The 27,328-nt window shown below is 51.0% G+C and overlaps 5 protein-coding genes and 1 pseudogene across 6 annotated transcripts, besides 1 other annotated feature; 1 reads left to right on the top strand and 5 right to left on the bottom strand.

The window, feature by feature from the left end:
* Positions 1-5,426: 5,426 nt before the first annotated feature.
* NCS54_01475600 (Hypothetical protein) lies at positions 5,427-6,056 on the bottom strand (the record flags this gene model as incomplete). The annotated part of the gene is made up of 1 exon (XM_053159885.1): positions 5,427-6,056. One exon carries the CDS (start codon positions 6,054-6,056, stop codon positions 5,427-5,429), a length of 630 nt encoding a protein of 209 aa, XP_053015860.1.
* A 1,711-nt stretch (positions 6,057-7,767) lies between these two features.
* Positions 7,768-8,136, bottom strand: NCS54_01475500 (annotated as a pseudogene). Its single transcript has 3 exons — positions 8,133-8,136; positions 7,997-8,080; positions 7,768-7,943 (listed from the first exon to the last, which is right to left on the bottom strand).
* Positions 7,768-8,136: a sequence feature.
* Positions 8,137-10,127: 1,991 nt separating this feature from the next.
* Positions 10,128-11,632, bottom strand: NCS54_01475400 (MFS domain-containing protein; the record flags this gene model as incomplete). Its single annotated transcript, XM_053159884.1, has 5 exons — positions 11,503-11,632; positions 10,901-11,286; positions 10,746-10,841; positions 10,310-10,694; positions 10,128-10,261 (listed from the first exon to the last, which is right to left on the bottom strand). The coding sequence occupies exons 1-5, from the start codon at positions 11,603-11,605 to the stop codon at positions 10,128-10,130; spliced, it is 1,104 nt and encodes a 367-aa protein (XP_053015859.1). The 5' UTR covers positions 11,606-11,632.
* Positions 11,633-13,386: 1,754 nt separating this feature from the next.
* On the top strand, positions 13,387-17,278 carry NCS54_01475300 (Calcium-transporting ATPase; the record flags this gene model as incomplete). Its single annotated transcript, XM_053159883.1, has 6 exons — positions 13,387-14,410; positions 14,459-14,889; positions 14,945-16,063; positions 16,119-16,334; positions 16,394-16,912; positions 17,273-17,278. 6 exons carry the CDS (start codon positions 13,387-13,389, stop codon positions 17,276-17,278), a joined length of 3,315 nt encoding a protein of 1,104 aa, XP_053015858.1.
* A 276-nt stretch (positions 17,279-17,554) lies between these two features.
* NCS54_01475200 (FAD-binding-3 domain-containing protein) lies at positions 17,555-21,764 on the bottom strand (the record flags this gene model as incomplete). The annotated part of the gene is made up of 7 exons (XM_053159882.1): positions 17,555-18,014; positions 18,074-18,114; positions 18,176-18,402; positions 18,676-18,698; positions 18,757-19,000; positions 21,045-21,542; positions 21,596-21,764. 7 exons carry the CDS (start codon positions 21,762-21,764, stop codon positions 17,555-17,557), a joined length of 1,662 nt encoding a protein of 553 aa, XP_053015857.1.
* An 857-nt stretch (positions 21,765-22,621) lies between these two features.
* Positions 22,622-23,332, bottom strand: NCS54_01475100 (Hypothetical protein; the record flags this gene model as incomplete). Its single annotated transcript, XM_053159881.1, has 1 exon — positions 22,622-23,332. One exon carries the CDS (start codon positions 23,330-23,332, stop codon positions 22,622-22,624), a length of 711 nt encoding a protein of 236 aa, XP_053015856.1.
* Between the last annotated feature and the right edge of the window lie 3,996 nt (positions 23,333-27,328).

Here is a 27,328-nt window from a genome sequence, read left to right as displayed (position 1 = left end):
TTTACGTGTTCATCGCCTTAGACATCAGCTTGAGGGAGAACTGGGAAATAGCTCGGAGCGAAGTGGTTGGCTTAGCACCAACGCTGTAGCGCCCTGATCTCGGCAAATGCGCCCTCCCTGACCCATTCCCAAGGTTGCTTGATTTTGCCAGGACTCAGGTGACTACACCAAGCTTGTGGCTACCTGAGGTGCACCTGCTGACCATCTGACAACATGGTCTGATCACCTCCGTCGCCGAGAGTCGGGGGTCCTGGATGGTGAACTTTGACGGATGGAAGCCCCATGTTTGCCGGCCCGAGTCACATCTTATCATAACGGTATCCCCGGGCTGGCGGCGATAATATACATCTCTTCTAAAAAAAAAAAAAAAAAAAAAAAAAAAAAAAAAAAAAAAAAAATAAAAAAAAAAAAAAAAAAAAAAAAAAAAAGCGGGGAATTCATTGATGTCTTTAAAAGAGTTTGTGTGGTGTTTTGGCCGTAAATGTTTCATCGAACATACTTTCGTACCCCGCTTGTACCGTCGGGATAATCGAGGTCATGTGGGGAGTGGTATGGCTTGGGGGTCCTTGTCCACTCTTAGGGTAGGAACGTGGAGTGGTCATCCTGGTTGATCACAGTGACAGGAAGATAAGGTGGGAGCCGGATTAAGTGCTGTGTTACGTGAGAAATCTGGGTCTCCTAAAGACCCGAGCGACAGGTCCTTCTGCTTATTGGTTTAGCTCGAGGTCGAGAGGAACTGAGACAATGCGACTTGGGAGCGGCACAGCTGTGGCCCTGCGTTTGGATTGGAGGGGCGCGCGCATAACCACCAAGGCTGGGAGAAGAGGGAAGTATGCTAACCAGATCGGGGCCCTCCAACACTTTGGCCATCGGAGCTGAGACTTAGGTGCCAGGACGGCAATCGCCCGCCCAATCAGACCGATAGTGCCATCGGCACTCTCAATAATCTGGAGTCAAGGGAGGACACATCCCAGACTTTACGACGCGTATAAAGTACCATGTCTAGATTGCCCTGCTGGCGCAGAAGTAGCTCGCCAGATCATCTCCGAATGGATACCTCACTCTCCACCTCAACCCAATCCGAGCCGGCATACTCAAGCGCCAAGTTACCATAGTACGATTTCCAACTTCAATCTCCGGTCCTCACTGACCTTTAGAAGCGATATTTTACCGCGCTTGGTTTGGCGTTCCACGCATGACCGCAAGACAAATCCTCTTACAGGCGAGCCGATCCGCAAAGAAACGAGCCAGGCATACTCCGGCTTCAATGTCATGATAGGCGACGCGCGATCGAAAAAGGCTTCATAAGCCCCGCCGATCCAATGGATGGGGGTTGACAAGACGGCAAGCGAAATCGAGAGTGCCATCAGCGCTCTCAATGATCACTGGGGGGTTCAAAGTCAAGTGCGTCATTGGCATTTCGTGATCATATCCCTGCCTCACGAGCCAACAGTATTTCTTTGTTCGTCTCGCCAGAAATTGTTGGATTATCTTGAAGGCATAATACTTTATAAGAATGCAAACCTGCAAGACATTATGTTGTTGCCTTGAACCGTGGTTCGTCAGGAAACCCCATTCCTCCGATTTCACGTCGTCCACTCCCAAGATCCAAGCCTCCACGAGCCCCCAACTCTTTATTGCCATCGTAGTAGCCACAATAATAGTGGCACTTGCCTTGTATATTCTAACCATATCATGCTATAGAAAAGGATTTAGTCTAAGGATTGGTCCACAATGGAGGACAAACTCTGTAGTAAGCTTCCTCTTCTCGCAAACTGAAGACTCTTAACTGTCATAAATTTACATCTCCCCCCCCGGGGCCCACTATGCCCTTAAGGGCTAAAGCCGATGAGGCTCATTGCAAATCCGATATCAGATTAATCCCTCAACTGGGGAGTCAGAATACCCTCTTTTTTGACATTTGAAACGGTCTGACATATCCCCAGGTCCAAGGATGGTGTTAGAACCAAAGGACCGGAATATGCAGGTGACGTTGAAGCCCAAGCGCGGTCCAAAGCCAAAGGCCACCTTCTCAGTGCAAGTCAAAGCCGTTTTGGCCCCTCAAGCGCTAAGAAGAAACGCATTCTCAAGAAGGTGCGAGCATTGCATTTTCTTCTTAATCACCACATTTACGATCCAAATCCCAACACAAGAGGCTCTCAACGCGTTCAATGGAGTGATGGAACCGTGCTGTGGTCGTTGACTTGAAACTGTCCAGGTACGAAGAGAACGGATCTTCTACCTCCTTGGCCCTCTTGATTGGACGTAGCGGGTCATAGTTGCCTCGTTCAAATTGGACCGGCAATTGCTTGTACTCCTGCCAGAGACCGTCAGTAAGTTGCTGGGCTTTTCCGATCCAATCCGGCCTCTCTCGATAAGCCCTATGAAGGAAGTGTTGTTGTGTCACGCAGGGATGCTGAGTGCACTTGATAAAAGGTAGTTCTTGTTGTTGTGATTGTTATTATTCTTGGTTAAGTTTTCATGATCTCAATGAGAGGCCCTTTGGGGCCTTATATCCTTGAGTGATTCCATCTAGGACTTTGAACCTTAATCGTAGGACTTCAAACTTTAATCTTGATCCTGAAGTTAAGGGGGAACTCTCAGTTCTTCCAACAGGAAGTCCCACCGAATCGCTGGGTGGAGGACAGTTGCGGCATAGTAGACAGGAGACTGGTCAATGGCGCTGTAGCATTTGTTCAACTTGACCCATGCGAAGTTGATATTTGTCCGAAACTGAGCAGGCTCCGGCGTCCGATCCGCGCGGGACTTTGCTTCTTCCAAATGGCCCATCAGCCACTCATATGCTGGACAGATGTCTTGCACGAGCCTATAGGCAGCTTCTTTCCCTCCCTTGCGAATCCGCTGCTTTCCATCTCTCTCTAATTTCTTAACGCAGGTTTCGAAATGCCGGAGAAGGTCATGGTAGAAGCCGATGGTCTTCCAATCTTCCTCCGTGAGCAGGCTTTCATCGTTGAGGCACCGTGGCAATGGCCGTTGCCTACCTCCCTTCCTCTTAGGCTTCGATGCCTCGTGGCGTACGTCCGCAATAACGGTGTCCATGTATGGGCGCAACTTCAGCGCACGGCTCATCATGTAGAATTGGGAGAGCCAACGAGTATTGTTGTTGACGACGACATCAAGTGAACCCGGCCAGCTTTTCTCCGTGTCCTGCCGCTGAGCTTCCCGAAGCATCTCTGTGACTCTATTGGAGCGGTTGATCCAGACCATCGTATTATGCAACTTCCCAATCGGTCCCCGCTTCAGCCATACATCATACGCTTCAGCGTCAATGTCATCCTCAAGTACGCCGCTCGCATCATCTTTGCTGAAGAGCATCGCCCTAGCAACCAAATGGACAACGTGCCCAAGCAGCGGATCCTGCGGGCTCTAGAACTGTCCCACTGGAACCTTTGAGCTAAGTGCTCCATCGTGGTCTCATTGCTGAAAGCGTTGTCAAGGGTAAAATAGCCGATCTTGTCCCGGCCTAGATCGAAAGCCTCAAGAATATTCTGGACACCTTCCGCAATATTTTCGCCGGTGTGGCGATCCGTCAGATTGGGTAGACCAAGCACGATCTTCTGTGGCCGGAACTCGTGATCAAGGAAGAAGGCAACGATGCCAAACAAAGGATGTCGGTTCCGGGAAGTCCAGCCATCAAAGGCGATATGGACATGGCTGGGGCTTTGCTGTAGGGTCTTGATAATATGGCTTCGAAAGAAGTAATACTCGTCTGTTATTCGCCGCCGAATTGAATCGTGGGAAAGGTGGGCATCAGTTGCGCTGATGATTGGATTGAGATAGTTGAAAATATCGCGAAGACTTTCGCTTTCAGCGACCCTGAACGGTTGGTTGGTCTCCACAATCCACCTGACAAGCTTTCGCTGAAACGCATCCTTGGTAAACCGTTTCTTCAGGTGGTTGATGAAATGATTGTCTGCGACTGCTGTCTCGCTGGTCTTTTGGGAAAACATCTGCTCAATGGTTCTTTTCTTCGCCTGTCTTAGTTGGGACTTTCCGCCGTATATGTGATGTTGGTTGCCAAGGTGAGCCTCGATGGTGGTAGTCGCTGATGCAAGATGGGCAGTTATCTTCGGATCCTTCTTCCGGACACACTCGTAGCAAACCCATCTATAGCGACTCTGGTCTTTGACCTCTTGAAGGTCATAGCCATGGTGCCAAATCCAAGACTTGGGGCGCCCGCGCCTCTCAGATATTGTTAGATTGGGGAAGCTGTGCCAAGGGAAGACGTTCCAATCATCAGCCGGTCGTGGTTGACTCAATTGAATGGAAAGGTTCGACGGCGCTGGTCATGAGGCACTGGAAGGTGTTCTGGGCTCAGAAAACGGATCTTCGAAAGGGCCACTGGTGATGCTCCCCTCCGGAATCGGGGCCATGGCCGTCAGTCGTTCAGCCATCTTTGGGAACAGCTCCAGTGAAGTGTGAAGAGCGAAGGTTTGTCGGAAGAAAAGGGGCTGAATGAAAGGCGATGTTACTCGTAAGTATAGGAACCTTCTCCTTGGCTAATTCTGCTAGCACCCATAGGTACCAGTACTCGGGCACGTTACGCAGGGGGACCCCTGTCTTTCATTTCATTATTGTCATTTCATTGCTGTCTCTCCAATGCAATGATCATTATTTCGGGCATGGCGTCAATGAAATGATTGATAGTGATCATTATTGATCATTCGGCACTAACTCGATCACTATTAATGAATGATGCGCCAGCCTGGTCCAGTGTTTCAGGCATAACTAAGTAATTAATCCACGCTAAGTGACTATTTATTTATTTATTCATCTATTTGTTTATGTATTTTAGTTTAGCTAACAGGCTCGACGGGACGACTAACGTTAACAGCGACATCTTCGACGTCCCACTCAGGAACTACTACGCGTTCGCCCTTCACAATGCACGAACAGTGGCCCTATCACCTCGCGAATTTCCGGATCGAGCATGCTTCTGCCCAGTGGAATGGACTCAAGGTCCCACAAACGGTAACATCTCCCCCGCTGAGCAGTACTGTTAGGACGTCGCTGCGTGCACGAGCCTGATTTGTAGTCTTTGATCAAATAATACGCACCCCTCTTTGGCCAAGCCAGTTAAGCGGCTATAGCCCCAACTGCGGGTTGGTCTCCGAAAACGACAAAAGCTCTATAAAGGCAGCTGGCGCACATATTTGGTTGTCATTGTAAGTTGAATGTAAATATGTTTCTGATTTCACCGCGCTCTAGTATAATACATCTCCCAGGTTTGGCTCGGTACAACCTCTCAAACATGGTTTTCTAGCTAACCGTCGACAGCCTCTATTCTAATCGTCGACACCTCGACAGTTTATGTGGCGTTTTTCCTATACAAATTTAATTACTAGGAGGATTGTCGACGCAAGTACTATCAGTAGGCCGACGCAATCCCATAGATAACAAGCCTTCTAACAGAACTGTCTGCCGTTCTGATCCTGCACCATAAAGCCAGACACGCCAAACTTGTCAGGGATCGTTCCCGCAGCGTCCAGGAAGGTTAACGGCGCGGGAGCTCCAGCCTGCGGATTATTCGCAGCCTGCAGCAGATTGAAGCCCTTGCTATTCGCCAAGTCGTACTTAAGCGTCACGTCAGTCGGCAGGTTGGGACTGCTGTACAGAGTGCACGACCGCTTGCCACCATCCTCCGGCATGAAGGTATGCTTCCACACCCAGTTCGTGCACTTGGTGGGTTCCTCCAAACACTTGGCGGCGCAGTCGCAGGCGGTCTTGAAGCCGTCCTTGAAGAAGAAGTGTTGCTCTGTGACGACGCCTGCCATGTCGATACCCCGGTAGTACCGGACGCAGCCGCCGTCAGCATTGGGAGCCTGAAGGTTGGGGACGCGGTTCTTGTTGACCTTGCCCTTGCAGATCGCCCAGTCCGAGTAGCGGTCAAAGTCTGGGAAGATGTCGCCGTCTGAGTCGTAGTAGCCACAGGAGCTGTTGAAGGGAATCGCCAAGGCGGTGGAGGCGATGTTGTCGAATTGCGCAGTGATGCTGGGTGTGATTGATAAAATCAAGGTTGTTATTGTTATTGTCATGGTGAGAGCTCCCTAGGGGTTTATATCCCATGCGATTCCATCTAGGACTTTCAACTTTCAATCCAGGACTTTGTGATGTGACCCTGAAGTGAGGGGGAAGCTCCCAATTATTCCAACACCTCTTCCGCTTGACAAGCTCGTCTCCCTTGAACAGAGAAGTCAGGAAGAGCCCAAGGGCGTTATCTTTCCACGCGATTTGGTTGACTTGCCAAGCCAAGAGACAAATTAGTAAGGGAATCACACGTAAATTAGTCTTAAGGCCTTGCCTTGTGATCAACTGTTGGGGCTATTCGAAGCTCGCCAAACCGAAAAAGGTTACGGCCGGCAGTGTCATCAGCTTTGAGCTGTACGAAGGACTTGAATATGCCACAGTTGCGGCGGGCTGTGCCTGTGGCCCCGTGGCCTAGCCGGCGAAGATGTGTGAAGAGATTCGCAGATGAAAAGAGGTTATCAATGAAGACGTGATATCTGGCTTTTGGCAGCTTATTGACTAGGGCAACGACCACGCTCTGAGTCGGGTTGAGAGGCGTATATAGATCTCTTCGTCTCTGACTGCGTAGCTGACTAGGCAATTGGCTCTTCTTCCTTGGGTGCCGGCGCGGCTTCTTCTGAAGACCAACTGGTCCGTGTCTCTTCTTCGGCTGGTGCCAAACCCACCGTAAGAAGAAGCCTTTTTGGGTCACAACCCAAGACTTGAAGCCGAGGGGCGTAGGTTTATTAGGGACCTTCGTTGTCTCGTATGACCTCCCTGTGAAGCGGGTCATACACTCATCCACAGCGATATTCGTGCCTGGGGTCCATAGCTCGAGAGACACACGTTGTATACGCTCAGACCAGTCATCCACGGCTTGGAATACCTTCGGCAGCTGTGTATCGGCGATGTTGAACGGGTTGAAGACTCGTATGTGGCGCTGAAGAAGCTGGAAGCGGTCGTACGTAAGGTATTTGCGTATACTGTGGTCGGCGCCCTGATGCCCCAGCGAAGAAGTCTCCCAATGGCGGTGGAGCGTAGATTCCTTATGGATTCCTAGGTAAATCAGGATGGCAAGCCATACGTATACCTCTGCAACGGAGGTCTCGTACCAGCCTCGCAGCCGGCTTGCCGGGCCCAAGTGACGACTTTGGAGCAAGCTTTGAACCTAGGAATTGGTGTAACGGACCCAGCTTTTGACTAGGGAATAAGTTACGAAAAGCTGGAAAAGCTCTAGAGGCGTCTGGGGCAGTGACTTAACCTCTAGGTCTCGTGAGGGCATCTCCATAGGAAGGAAGTAGGCGCCGCGGCGTGTGGTCGGGCTGAACACGGGTCTGCAAGTGAAATCGTCAGGTTGTTCACGGCGGCTGTTTTCTTCTGCGATATAACTACTAGGGTCGGCGGCGTTATGTGCCTGGCCAGGGACTAATTGGGAAGTCATAGGTCTCTTCAAAATGATTTCTATGGTGTTTTGGCTGTAATTGATTTCAAAGAGACCTCTGGTACCCCGTCTGTCAGACAATTGGCTCCACAGGGATCATTGATGGCGCCAGTCAATTGATGAGAATTATCGAAAGAACAAAAGAAATCGAGCAGCCATGTGTTCGGGCACAGCTATTTAAGCTCATGTCGTTAGGATTATGCGACAGGCCAGATGTGAAACCGGATAGTTACATCCGGTCACACGAATGTTATGCGACACAAAGCGATAAAAGGATCTGCAAGCGCCATAGACCAACCTTTAGTCTCAGGAATGAAGAACAATGCCCAGAAGCCCATGATAACCATGAGGGCGCCAAAAAACATATACGTCCCATATCCCAGGGATGTGATCATGTATGGCGTCGTGCGCGAAATAAGGAAGCTCCAGAACCATTGAACGGCAGTAGTAATGGCAGTGCAGAGCATTCTGATGTCTAACAAACTTTGTCAGTCAGGCAGATATGAGCGAGAGGTTATCTTAATATACCGATCGGGAAAATCTCAGAGCAGTACACCCACGTGATACCTTGCCATGTCGCGCAGTAGATCAGACCATAAAGGTACACGCAAACTGTTAGCAATGGTCAGCATTGTCGCGAAAATCTGTCAAAGTCGTAACCTACCCATGGCTAGATAGCCCCATCCACTTTGTTGGGTCGGACCAGCAGCTGCTGCTCCTGCGGGATCCGCCCTCATCACATAACGTGGAGACCCCACCTTTGGCCAGCACCCCCCTTTAGTCACATCATCATAGACTTCATCCTTGGCGATGCGAATAATTGAGTCGGCCACAGAATTATCATTTTACGCCGTATGAAGCTCAAAAATATATCATTATAATCTGAAATGGATAAAGAACGTGAATACCGAATTTATTGCGCTCTCAAAGACCTCAAACACGCTCCGCTAGTGCAAGTTGCTTCTACGCACGCCATCTCACGCGGGAGTCTTCGCAACCGCAAAAAAGGCGGCACCAACGCTCGCGATGCTCAAATTTCGGCTCAAAAGTTGAATCCGGACCAAGAGAAGAATCTAGTCAGTTGGATTCTGAACGAAGAAGCTGCTGGCCGCGGCCAAAGCAAGGCAAATATACGCAAGTTTGCGGACCTCATACTCAAGCACGATAGACGAGACGAACACGTCGGCCACAACTAGGTCAACCGCTTTATTGCGCGCCATAAGGACGTCAAAATAAAGCCATCACGACCTACAGACGCTATACGAGCGAATAAGACTACGGAGGAGCAATTACAGCGCTTTTTTCGACTCCTAGAGCACCAAATCGAGGATAAGGATATCGACTGGACCACGTTGCATAATATCGACGAACATGGAGTTGCTAAAGGGGAGACTAAGGCCAGAAGAGTCGTAGGGACTTCCTTTACATCCTTTGCAACTGTCTCGACGAGCGATTCTCGTACCTGGGTCTCGATAATCGAGTGTATTTCAGCTTGTGGCACCAGTACGACGCCGGTGGTGATTTTCACCGGTCAGAACCTTCAGGGCCAGTGGTTTGACCCTCCGTGGCCGGATTAGAAGTACGACTACACATCTACAGGCTGGTCGAATAGCCTAATCTTCAGGAAATGGTTCGTCGAGGTGTTTCTGCCGGAAACAGAGCCTGCTCCCGGGAAATAGCGACTCCTTATTCTCGACGGCCACACCTCTCATGTAACAGTAGAGATAATGTTCCTGGCTTAGTTAAATAGGGTACAGCTTCTTTACTTACCGCCACACTCGTCTCATACCACACAACCTCTCGACGTTGGGATCTTTGGGGTTCTTAAGCGATTTTTTCACCAGGAGACTGAGAAGTATGCAACCTTCGCAGCCAGGTCTCCCATTCAGAAACGACGCTTCGTACACTCTTATGAAATAGCTCGAAAGAAAGCCTTGACCGAGAGGAACATCCGACACTCATTTCGGGGCTCAGGAATTTATCCTATCGACGTTGAGAAGCCGATGAAGCAGGTTGTTAATACCAAGCGCCCTCCCCCGCCGGATTTGATACCATCAACACCAAAAAAGCAGAAGTCGCTAGTTCGTGATAATCTTCGTACGCCGAAGAACGAGAGGGATGTCAAAAGACGGCTGGATCGGGCCCGGAATGGCGATGGCGGCGTCAAGCGTGAAGCCCGACATCTGATTAACCAGAACGGCAAGCAGATCACTCATTTAAACAGCATTATCGCCAGCCAGAAGCAGAGAATTGAGTTCCTAGAGGACAAGCTGGAGTCGCAGAAGCCCACCGGCAGGAAGGCCGTTGATTATGACCCTAACGAGAGGTTTGCGCGCATCGAGGAAATTGCGTACGCTCATTATGAGGCGGCGAAGGCACCTACGGAATACCGCGACCGTGAGGCGCCCAAATTACAAGAGAATTCCATCAAAGTAGTAGAAAAGAAAGAGCAGGGTCTGCTGAGTATGTTCCAGGTTCAACTGAATTGATTGCATTATTTTTCGTTGAGAAATAGCTGATTTACGTGATGTGTGCATTTTGGTGTTGAGGCAATTTCCACTGGCCAGAGGGGGGTGGTGGCCAAAGCTAGGGTCCCCACGTTAACCTCCGATATACCACATCGGAATTGAACCTATGCACCCCAGATCAGACCATTTCGTCAGCCTACCCGCTCGACCAGCCAGATTGAAAAGATAGCCATGCCTAAGGTCTTGGCGATGCCGTATAACCCTGTCGCAAACAGCTTGGTGCTTGTGCCTGTGATTCCCAGAGTTTCGAAGATGCGAGGAGAATCTGTCATTTCATTAGCAGTGGGTTACGACAGGAACTAAAAGAACTTACAGTATGTAATGATATTAACACCAGTCAGATTCTGGCAAGCCATGAGCAAGAGGCCGATCAGGATGCGATTTCGCACACCCCTCTGGACGAGTCTCTTGAACATGTCCCCAAAGGTCATTTCGCTGGCGGTACGCTGATCTGCCTGCTGACGGATATCCGACAGCTCGTCGCGGATGTAGGGATGGTCGCCAGGCAAGGCCCTGAGATGCACCAGGACCTTCTCCGTCTCTTCCCACCGATCCCTGCGAGCGAGCCATCGAGGCGACTCTGGGCATATTAGCATCCCAGCGCACAGCAGGGCACCTGGAACAAGCTGGAGCCCCAAAGGCACAATCCATTGAGCGGCAAGATCGTCGGAGATGGTTCGGTCGCATGCGTAGTTGATCTGGAAACTTATTAATAGCTACAACTATGACACGGAGTACGTACGACTTACCCAAAAGCCCTGTTGAAATATAAGACCCAACAGGCTCCTAGGTCCTAACCCTTTTTGTTTCAACAAGCCCAACATACCTCCGCCTTGCGATGCAATCTATGACGGTTCAGTTCAAAGCATTCTAATTTCCACCACACGACCAAAGCCGGACGAACCTCAAAGATACCAATCAGGCGGCCACGAATAGACGGCAGCGAAGTTTCAGCAATATATACAGGAACAATCAGCGACGACGCTCCTATGCCCAGACCGGCAACTGCGCGTCCCGCGATGAGCATGGGAAGACTGTCGTGGCTGGCCGTCATCAAAGTGCCTCTCAAAATAAAGACAGCGGCTGCAACAAATATGGCTCTTCTGCGGCCGATTTTCTCGGCCAGCGGAAAAGTCAGGAGAGACCCAAAGAAGCAGCCGGCTTGGAACGTGGAGACGATATTACCCTGAAGAGTATCGCGATCTGCTCCCGATGTACTGAGCAAATCGAAATCTCTCCTGAACGAGTCCAGGGCCACCGTTCCGCCTATGACTGCAGTGTCATATCCCACTGGAGAAGAACGTCAGACTCTGTTCAGCGGCGGTCATATAGCTGCCGCTGCAGACGCGACTGGAGGCCACTTACTAGCAATGGCGGACATGGAAGCAATGATGGCAACCAGATGAATGCGCTAGTTTCTGACATCTTTGGGGTCATTTGTCCCCTCAGCATGAAGGCTGAAACCCATCATGAGAGAAGGGCACAAGCAAAGAACAAAATACGTACCAGGGGTGAAAAGGTTTGCCGATCTTGGTGGGATGACTGGCGATCTGGGCAGCGCAGTTCTGTCTTCGCCCGATACCTGTGCCAGGAAGGGGCGTGGAGACATTAAATGGTCGTGAACCGAGATGTGCCCCAGACGCCCCAATAACTTTGTGCGTGAACCAGAAGACATTATTCAGACAATGATTCGGGAGGGGGGGAGGCGGGGGAAAGCGGGGTACTGAGTCGCCATTCATGGTCTAGAACCAGGTGTTGGTCACTCCGCAAACGTTCCGCGGGCACAGCCACGTTTAGCATGGGTTTGTGAATTACGGTGTTGTTTGACGGTAGCTAGCTGCATGGCGGCGGCGTGCTCAAAAAAGGAAGTTCCCGACTCGCCGGGCGATCATCGCCGTCCTTGGCTCCTCCGAATTCACCATGGCAGTGCCAGAAATCAGCCGCAGCGCGCACACATTCTCTGCTTTGGCTGTGTGGGTACTGTGGATCGAAGACGGAGGCATCTGGCGGTTGGTGTGTTCTATAGAAGAACGAGTCAGGTCCGGGTCTGCCTTTCCGTTCTTAATTGTAACTAAAGTGGCATGTCCAAGGGACCAAGCCTTTTGATAAGCTTGCCACTAGATGCAGGCCCTGCATTAGCGTTTCCTCATCAAGCGGAGTCGGTCAGCGCCCCGGCACATCAACACCATCGACAGACGACTCAACTCATCATATACCCTTGAAAACACCATCATCATTCTGCCGTCGTAATCATCAAGGAGAGCGCAGATACATCTAAAACCCGCTCTTACACAGCCTCATGCCACTCTCGGAGGGCGCTAAACCTTCCGACTCCACACCACTGTGATCCGAATCCTCGCGACAAACCGACGGCGTGCTCAACGGATAAGCAGCAACCCGATCACCATGGCCGCGTCTTTCGTGGGGTGAATTGCTGAGGGCCGACAAACTCTGCATGCACTGCCTCACGCGGTTTTTCTTGGCGATAATGTCTCTACGAACTCCCCGGTTGTGCAATGAAGCTATTCATGATAGTGAAACCGACAGGAGCTCCATCACGGTTGGTGGACCATTGCGTGGAACAACACAGTCCATACCCCCTCAACAACTTCATTCCGATATGCTCCGTCTTCACATCCACTTTGGGACGCACAGCCCCCTTCAGCTTCGGTCGAGGCAGTTTCCAACCTGACATCCAGGGCATGGCACCATTCGCCATGCCCTGGTCTAACATTAATGGAACTCGAATCATTGGACAGCAGCTAGTTTTTTGTCATTCTCGGCAACAAAGAAAGCACGATTTGCAGGCCCCGGCAGAACTTTTAAACAATACAACGGCCCAGCTGACACCGAAGGGGGCTGAGCCTGCATTATGGTTTTTACGCTGTTAGGTACACTGGTTGGAACCTTCTCTAAGCAGCTATATATACTGTAGCGTAGAATCAACCCAATTAACGATACATGGTGAGTTATACGAGTGGCATCTGTCAGTGAATATGCAGTTATACGCGGTATTCCACCCTAGCTTAGTAGATAAGGCTTGTCTCTGATTTGTTGTCGAAACTTGTGATTGTAAATTTTAGCGCTAAACAGCTCGGACGTCTATCTAAGCTTGATAAGTGGGACAAGGCAATCAAACCTGCGGCATCCAGCAAGACGGGCCAGGCAGCGGGGAATCTGAGCCTGGTTGTACCTCCGTGCCGTCGACATCACACAGCTCACGCTAAAAACACTGTGTGCTCAGCCTCCTTGACGTCGTCTTTCACAATTCCATCGACCCATATAAAATAGCTTTGGTACTCCCTTAAAGAAAGCACTCTAACTTCCATACCAAGGTCAAAAGACATCTTACCTTTAGTTAGACACTCCTATCTTCACTTCTTTTTCACAATGGCGGCGAGCGGCAACCTTGCTCCGGCCACGCTCCACGTGGATAGACGACATCGTGCCGCCAGCAACGCTGAGACAATTCAGTCTGCCGTCTCGAACCCTTTTCTCACACCGACCACTGCCAGCCTCGAGGTGTCAGAGACACCGCTGCGGCCAGACCCCGGCACTGAAGGTGACTTCCTTGTCGAAAACAACCCCTTTGCCTTCTCGCCGGGGCAGCTGAACAAGCTGCTCAACCCCAAGTCTCTCCCCGCATTTCGAGCCCTCGGCGGCCTCCGTGGCATTGCCTGCGGCCTTCAGACGGACGTCAACGCTGGCCTGAGCGTAGACGAGACATCCGCCCCAGCGCGCGTCTCTTTCGATGAGGCTGTGAAGCTTTCATCGGAGACTGCGCCAACAAAGTCACCACAGCCAACTTCTGTCACTTCTGAGGCCTTTGCGGATCGTGTCCGCGTCTACAAGCGCAATGTGCTGCCTGCGAAGAAGGCTACGCCGTTATGGAAGCTCATGTGGAATGCGTACAACGACAAGGTGCTGATTCTGCTTACGGTCGCTGCCGTCATCTCCTTGGCGCTGGGGCTTTACGAGACGTTCGGCGTTGACCACCCGCCAGGCTCACCAACCCCAGTAGACTGGGTCGAGGGCGTTGCCATCTGCGTAGCCATCATCATCGTCACCGGTGTTGGCTCCCTCAATGACTGGCAGAAAGAGCGGGCTTTCGTCAAACTCAACGCTAAGAAAGAAGATCGTGAAATTAAGGTCATCCGGTCCGGAAAATCCTTCATGATCAATGTCCACGACATCCTGGTTGGAGATGTCCTCCGCCTGGAGCCTGGTGACTTGGTACCTGTCGATGGTATCTTTATCGACGGCCACGACCTCAAGTGCGACGAGTCCTCTGCAACTGGAGAGTCCGATGCGCTCAAGAAGACCAGCGGTGATCATGTCATGAAAATGTTAGAGTCAGGCCAAAGTACCAAGGACCTCGACCCGTTCATCATTTCAGGGTCAAAGGTCCTCGAAGGTAGGCGGCATCCAGCTTCCGGAATATTCCTCTTACTAACATTTCAAGGCATGGGTACCTTCATCTGCACCTCAGTCGGAGTCAATAGCAGCTTTGGCAAGATTATGATGTCTGTTCGTACCGAGGTTGAAGCCACTCCACTCCAGAAGAAGCTTGAAGGTCTTGCCCTCGCCATCGCCAAGCTTGGTAGCACTGCAGCTGCTCTGCTGTTCTTTGTACTGCTCTTCCGATTTCTTGCTGGCTTGTCTGGGGACACTCGTCCGCCAGCGGAGAAGGCATCTTCGTTCATGGATATTCTTATCGTTGCCATCACCATCATCGTTGTGGCAGTGCCCGAAGGCTTACCACTTGCCGTAACGCTTGCCCTCGCATTCGCAACCACGAGGCTGCTCAAGGAGAACAACCTGGTCCGAGTTCTTCGTGCGTGCGAGACTATGGGTAACGCAACCACCATTTGTTCCGACAAGACGGGCACCTTGGTAAGCCTGGCCCTCAAGACACCTCAGTATGAGCAGGCGTTGGCTAATGTTGTAGACAACAAACAAAATGACTGTCGTTGCTGGCACCTTCGGGACCTCAGGTTTCGCCATGTCGGAGACAGAGAAACCTTCCAAGCAAACAATGTCCCAGTGGGCGGCGGGTCTTACGAACGCCACTAAAGAAGCCATTGTGCAGTCGGTTGCCATAAACTCCACCGCATTCGAAAGTAGCGAGGATGGGCAGGCCGTCTTCATCGGATCAAAGACGGAGACAGCCTTGCTCCAGCTTGCCAAGGATCACCTCGGTCTGCACTCACTGGCAGAGACCCGCGCCAACGAGCAAGTCCTACAGATGATGCCGTTCGATTCGGGGAAGAAATGCATGGGCGCCGTTATCAAGCTTCGCTCCGGCACCGGATACCGCCTCCTGGTCAAGGGGGCTTCCGAGATCCTCCTTGGCTACTGCTCTACGAAAGCTGATCTCCAGACTTTGACGGAGGAGCCGCTCACATCCACCAACCGGGACTCGCTTCGATCGACCATAGATAAATATGCCAGCAAATCCCTTCGAACCATTGGCCTTGTCTACAAAGACTTCGAACAGTGGCCACCCTCGCATGCAGAGGCTACCGACGGACACATTGAATTCGCGTCGCTTCTTCGGGACCTCGTTTTCCTCGGAGTTGTCGGCATCCAGGACCCAGTTCGCCCTGGCGTCCCCGAAGCAGTCCGCAAGGCTCAGCATGCTGGCGTCACCGTCCGTATGGTCACTGGAGACAACATCATTACGGCTCAAGCCATTGCGACTGAGTGCGGTATCTATGCTGAAGGCGGAATTGTCATGGAAGGACCTGTGTTCCGAACACTTTCCGAGCAGGAGATGAACGCAACTCTCCCCAAGCTGCAAGTCCTTGCTCGTTCGTCGCCAGAAGATAAGAGAATTTTGGTGACAAAGCTGAAGGCCCTTAGTGAGACCGTCGCTGTGACTGGAGATGGCACTAATGATGCTCCCGCTCTTAAGGCTGCTGATGTCGGCTTCTCTATGGGCATATCTGGCACCGAGGTTGCTAAGGAGGCATCCGCTATCGTGCTGATGGACGACAACTTTACGTCCATTGTGACTGCGCTCAAATGGGGCCGGGCTGTTAATGACGCTGTTCAGAAATTCCTACAGGTAAGTCTGCGTCGCTTCCAAAGGGTTGGCTTTGGGTCGCTCCTGACGTCTATAGTTCCAAATCACCGTCAACATCACCGCAGTTCTATTGGCTTTTATCACTGCAGTTTATGATGAGAACATGGAGTCTGTTCTCAAGGCCGTACAGCTTCTATGGGTGAACCTCATCATGGACACGTTTGCTGCATTGGCCCTTGCGACCGACCCACCAACCGAGAAGATCCTTGACCGATCTCCTCAAGGGAAAAAGGTCCCCATAATTACGACAAATGTGGGTTTTGAGAGGCTTCTGTCTGACTGCCGAGATTCTTACTAATGCCCAATTCACAGATGTGGAAGATGATCATAGGCCAGGCTGTATACCAACTCGCTGTCACCCTTGTCCTCTACTTTGCTGGTCCTGAGATTCTCGGCTACGATCGGCAAGACGAGACTCAGATGCTCGAGCTCGACACCATTATCTTCAATACCTTTGTCTGGATGCAAATCTTTAACGAGTTCAACAACCGTCGCCTGGATAACAAGTTCAACATCCTCGAGGGCATTCACCGCAACCAGTTCTTCATCTTCATCAACTGTCTGATGATCGGTCTCCAGGTGGCAATTATCTTCGTCGGCTCGCGGGCGTTCGAAATCAAGCCTGGGGGCCTCAATGGCGACCAGTGGGCCATCTCATTGGTTACTGCCTCAATGTGTCTGCCCTGGGCTATCGTCGTCCGCCTCTTTCCCGACACGTGGTTCGCCGCTATTGCGCGCATCGGCGCGAAACCGTTCATGATTGTGGACATGTTCCTTTCAAATACGTGGTCCAAGATCATTGGCATGTTCAAGAAGATTCCGCAGCAAGATGTAGAATCAAACGGCAACGCTCCTGTAGTCGTTGTTTCCGAAGCGTTGAGTATCCCCTCAAATGTCGAAAGGCTCCTGCCAGGTCACTCCAGGGATGTCTGCCCAATTAAAATGCTAGAATGATATTCCCTTGTTACCTAAATTAGCCTATGATAGATGTCCCAACAATATTTCGAGTTACAAATCGCGACATCACACTGCTCGCATCCCCAAATTGATTGATGCCTCTTCTTATTATTGTTGACTCGCGCCAAAGGGCTCCTTGAGCTTCTTGACCTTGGCTGCTCAGCCCGGCGGCCCTGGCAAGCAACGCAATGAGCTTTTTTTCCTCCTTTCGGACAAGTTTATGCTGTTCCATAGGCGTAAATTCGTCTCCAGTCCGATGTCAAGGGCAAGGATCACAACCATCGTGAACAGCCTCACGGTCAGCGTGAACGCTACACCATAACTTGCACCAGGCAACAGCCTACTGCCTATAAGATGGGTAGATTGAGCACAGGTATAAGAGACTGACTCTCGTCACTCCTTTAGATAGAAAATCAAGCGCTCATTTGATCCTCATGACCCATCAGTACCTGCGACAGATACTGATGTGGCGGCTCTCTTCTGAGCCCACTAGAGTGCTTTTACCCAGCAATACCCTCATACACCATACTTTCCATTTAGCTGTCTCGTTGAACTTGACTCGCTCCTTGGTGTATCATCATTCTCAACCTTTGAGCTCACTATTTCCGTGATGACGGTCTTATGGATTCCTATAGTTTGCTGTGGGGGCTGGCTAGGGCCTTGTCCGTGTTGGCGGCTTGTTGAGACGTCTTCCGTGCTCCCCAGCTCAATGTGTGTTGTATATCGGGTGGGGCTCGCCTTACTTGCTCCTCGTGAGATGAGCCCTGAGAACCTGCTGCGTCCATTCTCCTCGCCGATACCTCCCCGGGGTACATCCGTGGTCCGTGATGACTTGCCACTTGGCCCAATGCCAGACGTGGAGCGTCCGTCTTTGTCTCCGTGTTGAGTGGCACGGACGACCTTCTTAATCAGTTCGGCCATGTTCATCTCGATGTAGAGCTTCGTGAGGTAGGCGAAGCATTGGAACTCGAGATATCTGTGACAAGACTCGTCAGCAGAACGCAAGTCGTTGCGTGAGGGGCCAGAAACACTTACACCACAGCAGCTGGAAGAGACATGAGCCCAATTAAGACGACCTTCGAGGTTGTGAGTTCTCTTGAATTTGGAAGTCTTAGAAGAAGCGGTGTTGCGACTCACATCCATGGATATCGAGATTATGATCATGGCAATGTTGACTGCGAAGAGAGTATTGTACTTCGTCAATCCGTTGGCAATTAACCGCGTTCGAACCAGATAAATGAAGTAGATATTGAGAGAGGCATCAACAAGCAGAAAGATGACCTTCTCTATGCGATCCCATATAGCATCGATGCGGATCCAAGTCTCGGAAATCTGTAGTCGGTTGGGAATCCAGACAATGCCAACTGTGATGTTAATAAAAGTCAGGATTACAAAGGCTCCCCACTTAAGCCTGGAAGCCTTTTCTCGGTTTACCATCAAGAGAGACAGGCGATTGATGATAATTTGCACGAGTAGCTGAGTCTGTTTGGTTTTCATTTATCAGTTTCGGTTCCATGAAACCAGTCTTGGTCTCGGGTTGTGACTTGAACATACCTGGAAGCACCAGCATACAACTTAAACAAAGACGAATCAGTTGCGGGTTTCACGTTAGGATTATCTGGATTTGTCACACGTACTGATGAAGAACCAGATCCAGAAACTGAGTGGGTCAAAGGATGTTAGTCTAGCCCAATCAAGCCCGATTAGAAAGGTGATACCTCGTTTCAATAGTCCCCCACATGTACAGCCAGGTGAGGATACTGATGATTATACAAGCGATCCACTCTCCCCAGATCATCCAAACGTACGCCGTGACCCTCCGAGCTCGTGACCAGGAGCTCGCGGTCTGCTTGCTGGCCTTGGCAGCTGTAAATATGGCCACACCGAAGCACAATCCCCAGAAGATACTGGCAATGTTCATGTGCAGATTGGTGACGACCTCCTCCTTGTACCAAGGTGGCACTAGAAACCCAGCCACGATGGGAATTTCGATGGCCGTCAACCAAATGCGGGGGTCTCTGGTAAACAAAAGTTGAACGAAAGTCCTCTGGTTTAACTTCACAACATGAACTAAATCAGAGGGCAGGCAATGATTCTGTACTAAGAATACAGAAATGCCTCTTTGGCGAGACTGGGGTTTCTGTACTACTTATTCTTCAACCTTGGCGATCCGAGCGGTCATTAAATTCTCTCGCAAAGCTCGAGTCAAGGAGATTCTCTGGTTCCTATTAGATGGGTCCGAATCGATGAACAAGGCTGATCCTGTGGGCCTAACCTTCTAGGTCGAGGTCGTGGATAGCGCCAACCGACGATCAGAACGTGCTGTCTATCACTAAGCTAGACTGATGCATTAAGCCTGAATGGTAAAGTATAGAATCTAATAAATTAGTCAAGATTGCAGTTAGCCTTGTTCCATGCTTCTCTCATTTCAGCTCGAACAACAGTCTCAATCGGGTGCCTCCTGATAGGCGCAAGACACATGCAATGTAACATCGCAACTGGAGGAGGGACATTCAAGAAGTTATCTGCATGACCATATTAAGTGGCTCCTTAACTAAGAATTGGCTATTCTTGGCTGCTCTGTTCTCAAACTGGGATAGGAGTCAAGTCGCGAGGTCGGTCTTCACGTTATGGGTGTAAGATCTATGGCTTTCATGCAACCAGCAATGCGAAGCAACACTAGGTCGTAAGTGAAAATCGGAAGATAAATGCTGTCGAGGATGCGATGAGCTGAGGAGGTGCATCGGTTGGGAGCGCCCCTTTGCATTGTGCCCTCTCATCAAGGCACCGTCAGTCATGACAGTAGCTCTTGGCGCCTTAAGACTAAAGCGGTAAGGACCTGCAATGAGACCAAAAGATTTAAGGTTCATAAGCGCGTCGCAGCCCTGCAATGAGGTCGCCACTGACTCGCCGTTAAATGATAACTCATGCTGAAAGGCGTTTCGGGGAGACTCTGGATAGATACTGTAGGCCCTCGTCTTGATTGCGCCAATTTAAAACCTAGGGGTCCAAGTAAATCTCCAATCCGCCATCCCCACTTCTATATTATTTATCGCTTTCCCATAACTTTGGTATAGACTTAATAGAAGAAGACGATCACTCCACTCACCTCGCATAAGACATAGAATATTTCAACCTGGAAGATCTGCGTCAAACCAGGGTGTGGTCGGGATTCCGGACTGGACCCTTGCCTCGGATATCCTCGGTTTTGAGAGAGGCACTGGCTGCCCTAAAGCGTGTCCGTTGGCTCATGTGGGGCAAGCCCCAAGGCGAGCCAACTAAGCTTGCTTAGTTGGTCACAAAGACCTGTAACAGTCAAAAACCTGGATGTCGCACTGAGCGTGCTGAAAGGATCAAGGGCCAGGTAAACGATAATGAGCAGCAGCGGTGTATTAATAAATTATTGTCTGAGGTTGTGTCTGGTGCAGGGTACTCTATCCCGCAGAGCTACTTAAAGCATACGGCTAAATTACTAACGCAGTTGTTTCATGAGGCCGTGAAGAACATGCCTACCCTGCGATAATGGCTCTCGACGAGCGACGCGTCGCGGCCACCGAATCCCCACCCTCGACAAGGATCTCCTCGATGGTCGCGTCCATCCCGCGATGCAGCGCTCACGCAGCGCCAGCCCCTTCTTTCGCCTGGAAAGAGTGTAAAGAGTGTAAAGAGTGTAAAGAGTCGATTAAGCATCATTTCTCCTTTTCCCCCTAGATTCTGGCCCTGGATGCGGCGGGGCGAGTGTCTAACTATCGCAGGTCAGGCATTATCTCAACGAGCCTCAGGAAACAACAGCACATAGTAATCAAGCTGTGCGCTTCAAGTAAAATCTGTGGGGCTAGATATCAATCAATCAACACACTGCTGCTGCTCTTTATCGTTTTTACTGACCTTTGATCCTTTTAGCACGATCAGTGCGACACTAAGAAATGCTTAGACATTTCTTGTAAAACAGCTTTGCTTAATAAATCCCTGACAAATAACGATCCTCTGACCTAAACCCCCTCACTACATGGAGGAATAGCATGCTTCCATTTAATCTTGCCTTCCAGTGGTTCTTTGCCAGCAACATAATCTAGCACAACCGCCTCCCGCATCCCCCTCGCTGCAAAGACTTCTATCATAAAGTGCTCGATCAGAGTCGACGACATGATGTATTTCGACATGATATAGTACAGCATGCTCTCCCACGCATGCATACGAGTCATACCAGCTGAGTGTGAGGCATCAGACTTGAGCATCCCCTTTCGAATCTTTTGATAGGCATTGAACATGTCCTCGAGGCTGGACTGACGCGGCTGCATTAGGGGATCTGTGCATACTGCCTGTCGCAGACCGTTACACAGCATCACCACGTCCTGGATACCGTTGTTCAAGCCTAAACCAGCGTTAGGTGTAAACTTGTGGCAAGCATCGCCGACAAGAACGACTCGATCCCAGCTCCAATGCGTGGCTACCCCTTCTTCCAGATTGGCCATACCCGCCGTGACTCTCTTTCCCCACAGGTCTTGAAGCTTCAGCGTCTCATTCACTCATTCAACGGGAAATCTTGGAACTCGCTGGCAAACTCGTTAATATCTGCTGGAGAGTAGAACGCCCGGTCTCGCGTTGGCTCGGGAAGCTTCTTGTACAGAAAGACCCAGCTGCGCTCGCGGCCGGTAATGTACATTAGTCTTTGGTCTTTATGCTGCGTGTCGTAGTTCTGACCAGTCTCTTCCGAAGGGCGCATGAAGTTTACCCACATGCATTTGTAGGCGATGATAGCAACAACAAACCTGCCGACGAGCCCGGCTCGCCGGGTAGCCTAGCGAGCTGCTACTGCCGGCGCCTTGGGGGTGCTGCCGCCGCGGCTCGCATCCTTGGCTGCCTAGCCGACTGACCGACCGACCGACCGACCGACTTTTCAGCTAGGCGGCTCATTGCTGCTAGTGACCTGACCACATCGATACAATCGGAACGCCTCTGGCTAGTACGTAAATACTGAAGTTTGCGGTTTCACTCCGCGCCATAGACCCTGCGGATCAGGGAAAGAGCCCCGAAGAACTCTGGCTTTGCCTCTGAATTGCTAGTTAGACTGGGGGAAATGCGAGAAGGAAATAGCGGGTGCGAGCAGCAAGGAGAGTGGCAGGGCTTTGCTCCTAGACCTCCGGCACGCAATGCAATGGACGGATCAAGATAACTTAGGGTTTCTGCCCGAGACCCCAGATCCTAGCCTGGCACGTCTTTTTACGCCTGAAGGCGGTTGGCAGGGCTTCCTGCAAGACGATAAATATATCATCATCATCATCACCACGATACTTAATCAACCTTATCAACGCAACCAACTCAATATGGTGATGATATTGAGTTGGTTGATTAGTAAGAATAGGCTCCGTTGAGTTGGGTTGAGTTGGTTGACATCAACCTGGTTGGCAACCTCTTGATTGACGTTGCGTTGATCGCCACCCTGAATGGTAACTGCGGCATCATGCATGCAGTCAGGCTGTCTCAGCGCTTTCCAGTCTGAAGTAATGTCTGGTCGTAAAAGCCAGTAACACGGCTGCAGAAGCTCACTGATCCTAGTTTAATTCTTCAGAAAAGCTTACGTTATTCTTGTTTCAAGCCGGCTGCATCAAGAACGCCAGAGGGAGGAAATCGAACCAGCAGCTCTAGCTTTCGCCAGAATGTCAGCAGTTTCACTTGCCCAAACCAGTCCAGTTTCTTATCGCCCAGTTCCCAGTCATACGAGTACACCATGGCGGCAAGGATCATCTTGGCCTCAAGATATGCCAGGTTGACGCCCAAGCAGGCACGAGGCCCAAGAGAAAACGGGCGGCTGGCCTCCTTTATGCTCCCAGAACCGTCTCCAGTCCGACGGTCGGGATGGAAGCTATCTGGGTCGGGAAAGTTTCGCGCATCGCGAGACATGACAAATTTGTCGACCGATACTTCCGTGCCAAGCGGGACATAGTAGCCATCCACCATTGCGCCGGGGCGGTTCCGTGGAAGGCCAATCGGGACTGGAGGAAACAGCCGAAGACCTTCCCCAATCACGGCATGAAGATACGGTAGCTTCTTGGTGGAATCTCCATCGATCTCATCCCTGGACGAGAAGGAAGATCTCACTTCGTGCTGCAGCTTCTTCAGTGCTGTCGGCGTTGCCAGCAAGCAGTAAGTCACTCTAGCTAGGAAAGTTGCCGTCGTTTCCGACCCACCCAGCAACAGGATCTTGGCCTGTTCCGCCAGCTGGTCCTCGTTGAAGCTGCCGCGGCGGAGGATGTGAACGAAGAAACCCTCACGCTTGCTTGAATCACTCATCGTGATGCGTTGGGCGACCTTGTCTTTCATAAGCCTCTCGTGAAGGTTAATACTCCCCCGAAGATTACTGGGAATGGGCCCAGATAGAAGAGATTCTGAAATGGATAGTCGTTTGGCCGCCTGGAGTAGAGTGAAATGCTTCGTAAACTCTAGGATAAACGAGACGTAAATATCTGATTTCTAATTGGCGATAGACTTACAAGATTCTCCAAATGTAAGCTCGCCTATGTCTATCAGCCTGTTCCCTCCTCGTGTCAGTGGCGCGTCTCATCGATGATATTAAATGTGAGCTAATTGTACATAGCCGATATGTCGATGCCTCCACTCCCCGGGCTACTATGCTTGCCAATCTGTTCGATAAATAGCCATATATGGTTCCGAATAATATCCTCGGGCTCCCGTAGAGCTTTCGCGCTAAAAGCGTGAGAGAGGGATCGTCGCTGCGGCCGGTATTGCTCGGGGTCGATGGTGAAGACGATGCCTGGGGTGCACGACAGAGGGGCCCCGATCGTAAAAGGCCCTGCTTTTGAGGAATGGCCCCTCATCCCCGACCGCGCGGCTACAAATGTCTTTGTAGGCTTGTGGGGTCTTGAAGCTGAGTTCGTTGGGAGCAATCCTGACCACATCGCCGTATTCATCATGCGCCCGTTTCATGTCAAATGGATAGTTTCCTCCCGCCCACGCTCGGATGAACCAGAACTGCGCCGTCTTAGATTAGCATCCAGTTTGCCTGGTCGCGCGTTAGTTCCGGCTCACCTGACTGCATGCTGCAAGCTTTGGGCCGGGATATCTGGCCAGGGGGTGGAAGGAGACGCGGTAAATGACCAAGGCCAAGAACGCGAACCCTGCCTATCGAAGAAAAAAGGTTATTACGACATATACAGAGGGTGTTAGGCCGTCTGACCTACCGTTATGAGCAAGAAGTCAAGACCGAGAAGGACGGAACTCTGAGTGGAAGTGGATCGGAGGAAGCCATTGCCTAAGATGTTTGACGCCATCTCTAGTTCAACTGATCCGGGAGTCAGATTACTTAGTGCTTGAACCTTCGAAGCAAGCCAATGACTACAGCCCACTTTTGTAACCTTCTGTGGCAAGGTATTTTACATTACGGCCGACGCGTATCAGCATCCCGAGCTATTCATCCCCGTTCTCGTCCTCCTCGTCGTTCTCATCCTCGTTGCTACCGACATTGCGGAGGGCAGCCCAAAGTCCGCCACCGCCGTGGTTCACCATCCACCAATACTTTTTCCTACAGACCTTGACGGAACCCAGTATCACATAGTTCGGATCCATAAAATCAACCGAGATAGTCGCCTCATCGGGATAGCCCTTAATAATGCAACCTTTATCGCCCAGTACCTGATACTTGACACCCAGCGGACTTGGACCTCGAGAACCAAAAGATTTAAAATGGTTCTCAATCACTCTCTTCATGACGTGCACTTGTTTGGTGATCTCGTTTGCTTGCTCGGTGCCAGTGTTCGCCCCGAATATGACCTGAAGCCGGGTGACTCCGCGCAAACAACTAAGCTTCCTGCGCGCACCTTCCTCCTGGAAATAGTCGCTAGTCATGACGACGTTCTTGATGTTAGATTCAAGCTGTTCGCCGTACCCTCGATACAAAGAATCAGTAAATTTATGACGCTGATGATCGTCATCCAGGAAGTCAAGGGATGCCGATGCCATTGGACATATCTGAAGAATGTCTGCCTTCGGATTGACGTAGAGGGGCTTTTCCGGCTTGAACTTATGGCGGAACAAAGCAAAGGTCTTCAAAGTATGTTTCCGAGACTCTCGACAAACATGTAGAGCGACGGGAACGTTGGCAACATCTTTTTGTGGGCAGCCCGAGCTATTAAGATGATCGAGCCAAGCCTCAAGGGAACAGCGAATTTCGAAATAGACGGAATAGGTGTCTGCGTGGGAATGCTTGCGTAAGGCGAGGACTCGAGGCACTTCCAAGGTGGCCTGCCAAATGAGACACCTAACTTCAGGGGGCGCTCTTCCAAACGGATGTGGCGTCGAGGCCCGTGCCATACCTCGTGTGATGGGTATGGTGAGAAGCAAGTTGCCGTCAGAAGATGGAGATGCGAGATGACCAGCCGTCGTTGACAAGAGACGCCGATTAAATCCTAAAAGAAGGGCAGGTTTCCCGTGACGGCGATGGTGCGGGAAAACGCAGAGCCAGGTGCAAGACACGGTAGAGGATTGGACAGGATGGAAGCTATCGGCTTGGCGGTATTCCGATGAAGAATGCGGAAGTCAAGACAGCAATCTGGAGCGAGCGTAGATGTAGATGGCCTGAGAAATCGAGTCGTCAGCGATAGAGAAACACTCCTTCATAGTTTTACCATTATGTCCGAACTGGTCAATTCTTCCCGTGTGATATGCCGTATGCCATGGGGAGCTGCCGATGGACATTTCTGTTTGCGTGAAGGGAGCCAACCGACCTGCAAGCGGCTGACATGAAGGGCAAATGACGGAGGGAGCCTGATATCGGGTGGGAAAGTTAGAAGGCTGCTGTTGAACGCTTGTCCAATGGCGGTTTCGCATAGCCGTGTTGGAGCGGCGTGGACGTGTCGTTGCAAAATGTGGTGGCCAGAGACAGCATTGGCGATACTGAATCGTACCAGAGGACGTAAATGGGACCACTGGCAGCGAGTAACAGACACGTTAAGGGGCCAGCGGTTGTCTGGCCCACGACAAGGCCTAATAACCGAGCTGGAGTCTGTCTCCCTTGGTCCCCTTCATGTGGCATTGCCGGAAGCGTGGCCAACGACCCAGCTGCTGGATGACGTCGGCATCCAGAGTATAGTGATGCCGCAAACGAAGCAATTGGGCATGAAGTCCAAGACGAAGTGAATTTGATGGGGATGAGGTATCGTGGTATCGTGGTCTGCTTCAAGCGCAATATTAGTACTGACGCTGGAGTCTCGATTAGTGTCCAGGCCTTACTCTTTGTGCAGCCATTGTCATGGTAATCCATGGACTCCCTTCGGCTTTCTACAGCCACCCTCCTCATTGTGTTGGGGATTCGGCGACCCGAACAGCCAGGCTACCGCTTGCTACCACCACGGGTTCACTTCTTTTTGACTAAGGCCGGCGACGCGTTGACGGGTCGCGTAGAGTCGCGTAGCCGCGTGCAAAGAAGCGTGTGGCTGGTATCGGGAGAGAAACCAGGCGCTTTCCACTGCTATTGAGCGCTGGGATGAAAGAAAGAGTTGGGCCTACCTAGTATTGAGTATGAAGAGATGGGATGAAGGCAGGATAACTTAATGGTCGCCACTTTTATTGAAGCTTCTTGATGATGGAGAACGCGGCCCAGGGACCCGAGGAATGAATGAAATTTATTCCGCTTGGGACAACTAACCCCATAGGGCTAAGTACGCTAGGCTATTTACAATTCTACGCCATTCTGCTCGCGTCTCCCAAAAGCTAGCAGCCTTTAAAAGTTTTATCTAGGAGCTATGAGCGGCCATGGCGCTCATCCCTGTCGGTACCTGAGATACTTCGGCTCAAATCTCTTTAGTTATTAACTCGCTGAAGGTATAGGGAGGGTAATGAGAGCATAGAGGGTAATCAAGCGAAGCTTACATAGTATTGTGTTATCTCCTTATTAACGTGATTGACCACAACACCGCCCACCCCCAACCCCGCCCAACTTTTTGAACTTCGTCCTTCTCGGTCCTACCCTGCACCGAAGCCGCAACAACCCGGTCCTGGGAATAACCATTCCGAACCCACGTCGAAAAATGGGCGGCGAAAGCGCAAGCCGTCGCCTACCACTTACGGGGACTCGCCAGCACGAAACACGGCCCGCTTCCTAGCGCCGTACGAAGCGCCGTCAATGTCACAAAGCGAAGGAATCGAGCCAACGACTATGGCCGGCGTAATATGAGTATCTAATTAACTGATTTTAGGGCTGCCGGAATATGGCCAACTAATGCTGATAGGCTGATCAATGAGGTCGTCGACCCAGACAAGCCGCTGGCGCCG

The sequence above is a fragment of the Fusarium falciforme genome, chromosome 13, assembly GCF_026873545.1.
Source record: "Fusarium falciforme chromosome 13, complete sequence".
Taxonomy (NCBI): domain Eukaryota; kingdom Fungi; phylum Ascomycota; class Sordariomycetes; order Hypocreales; family Nectriaceae; genus Fusarium; species Fusarium falciforme.
Note: the sequence above shows the minus strand (reverse complement) of the source record. Positions and strands in the feature narration are given on the sequence as shown.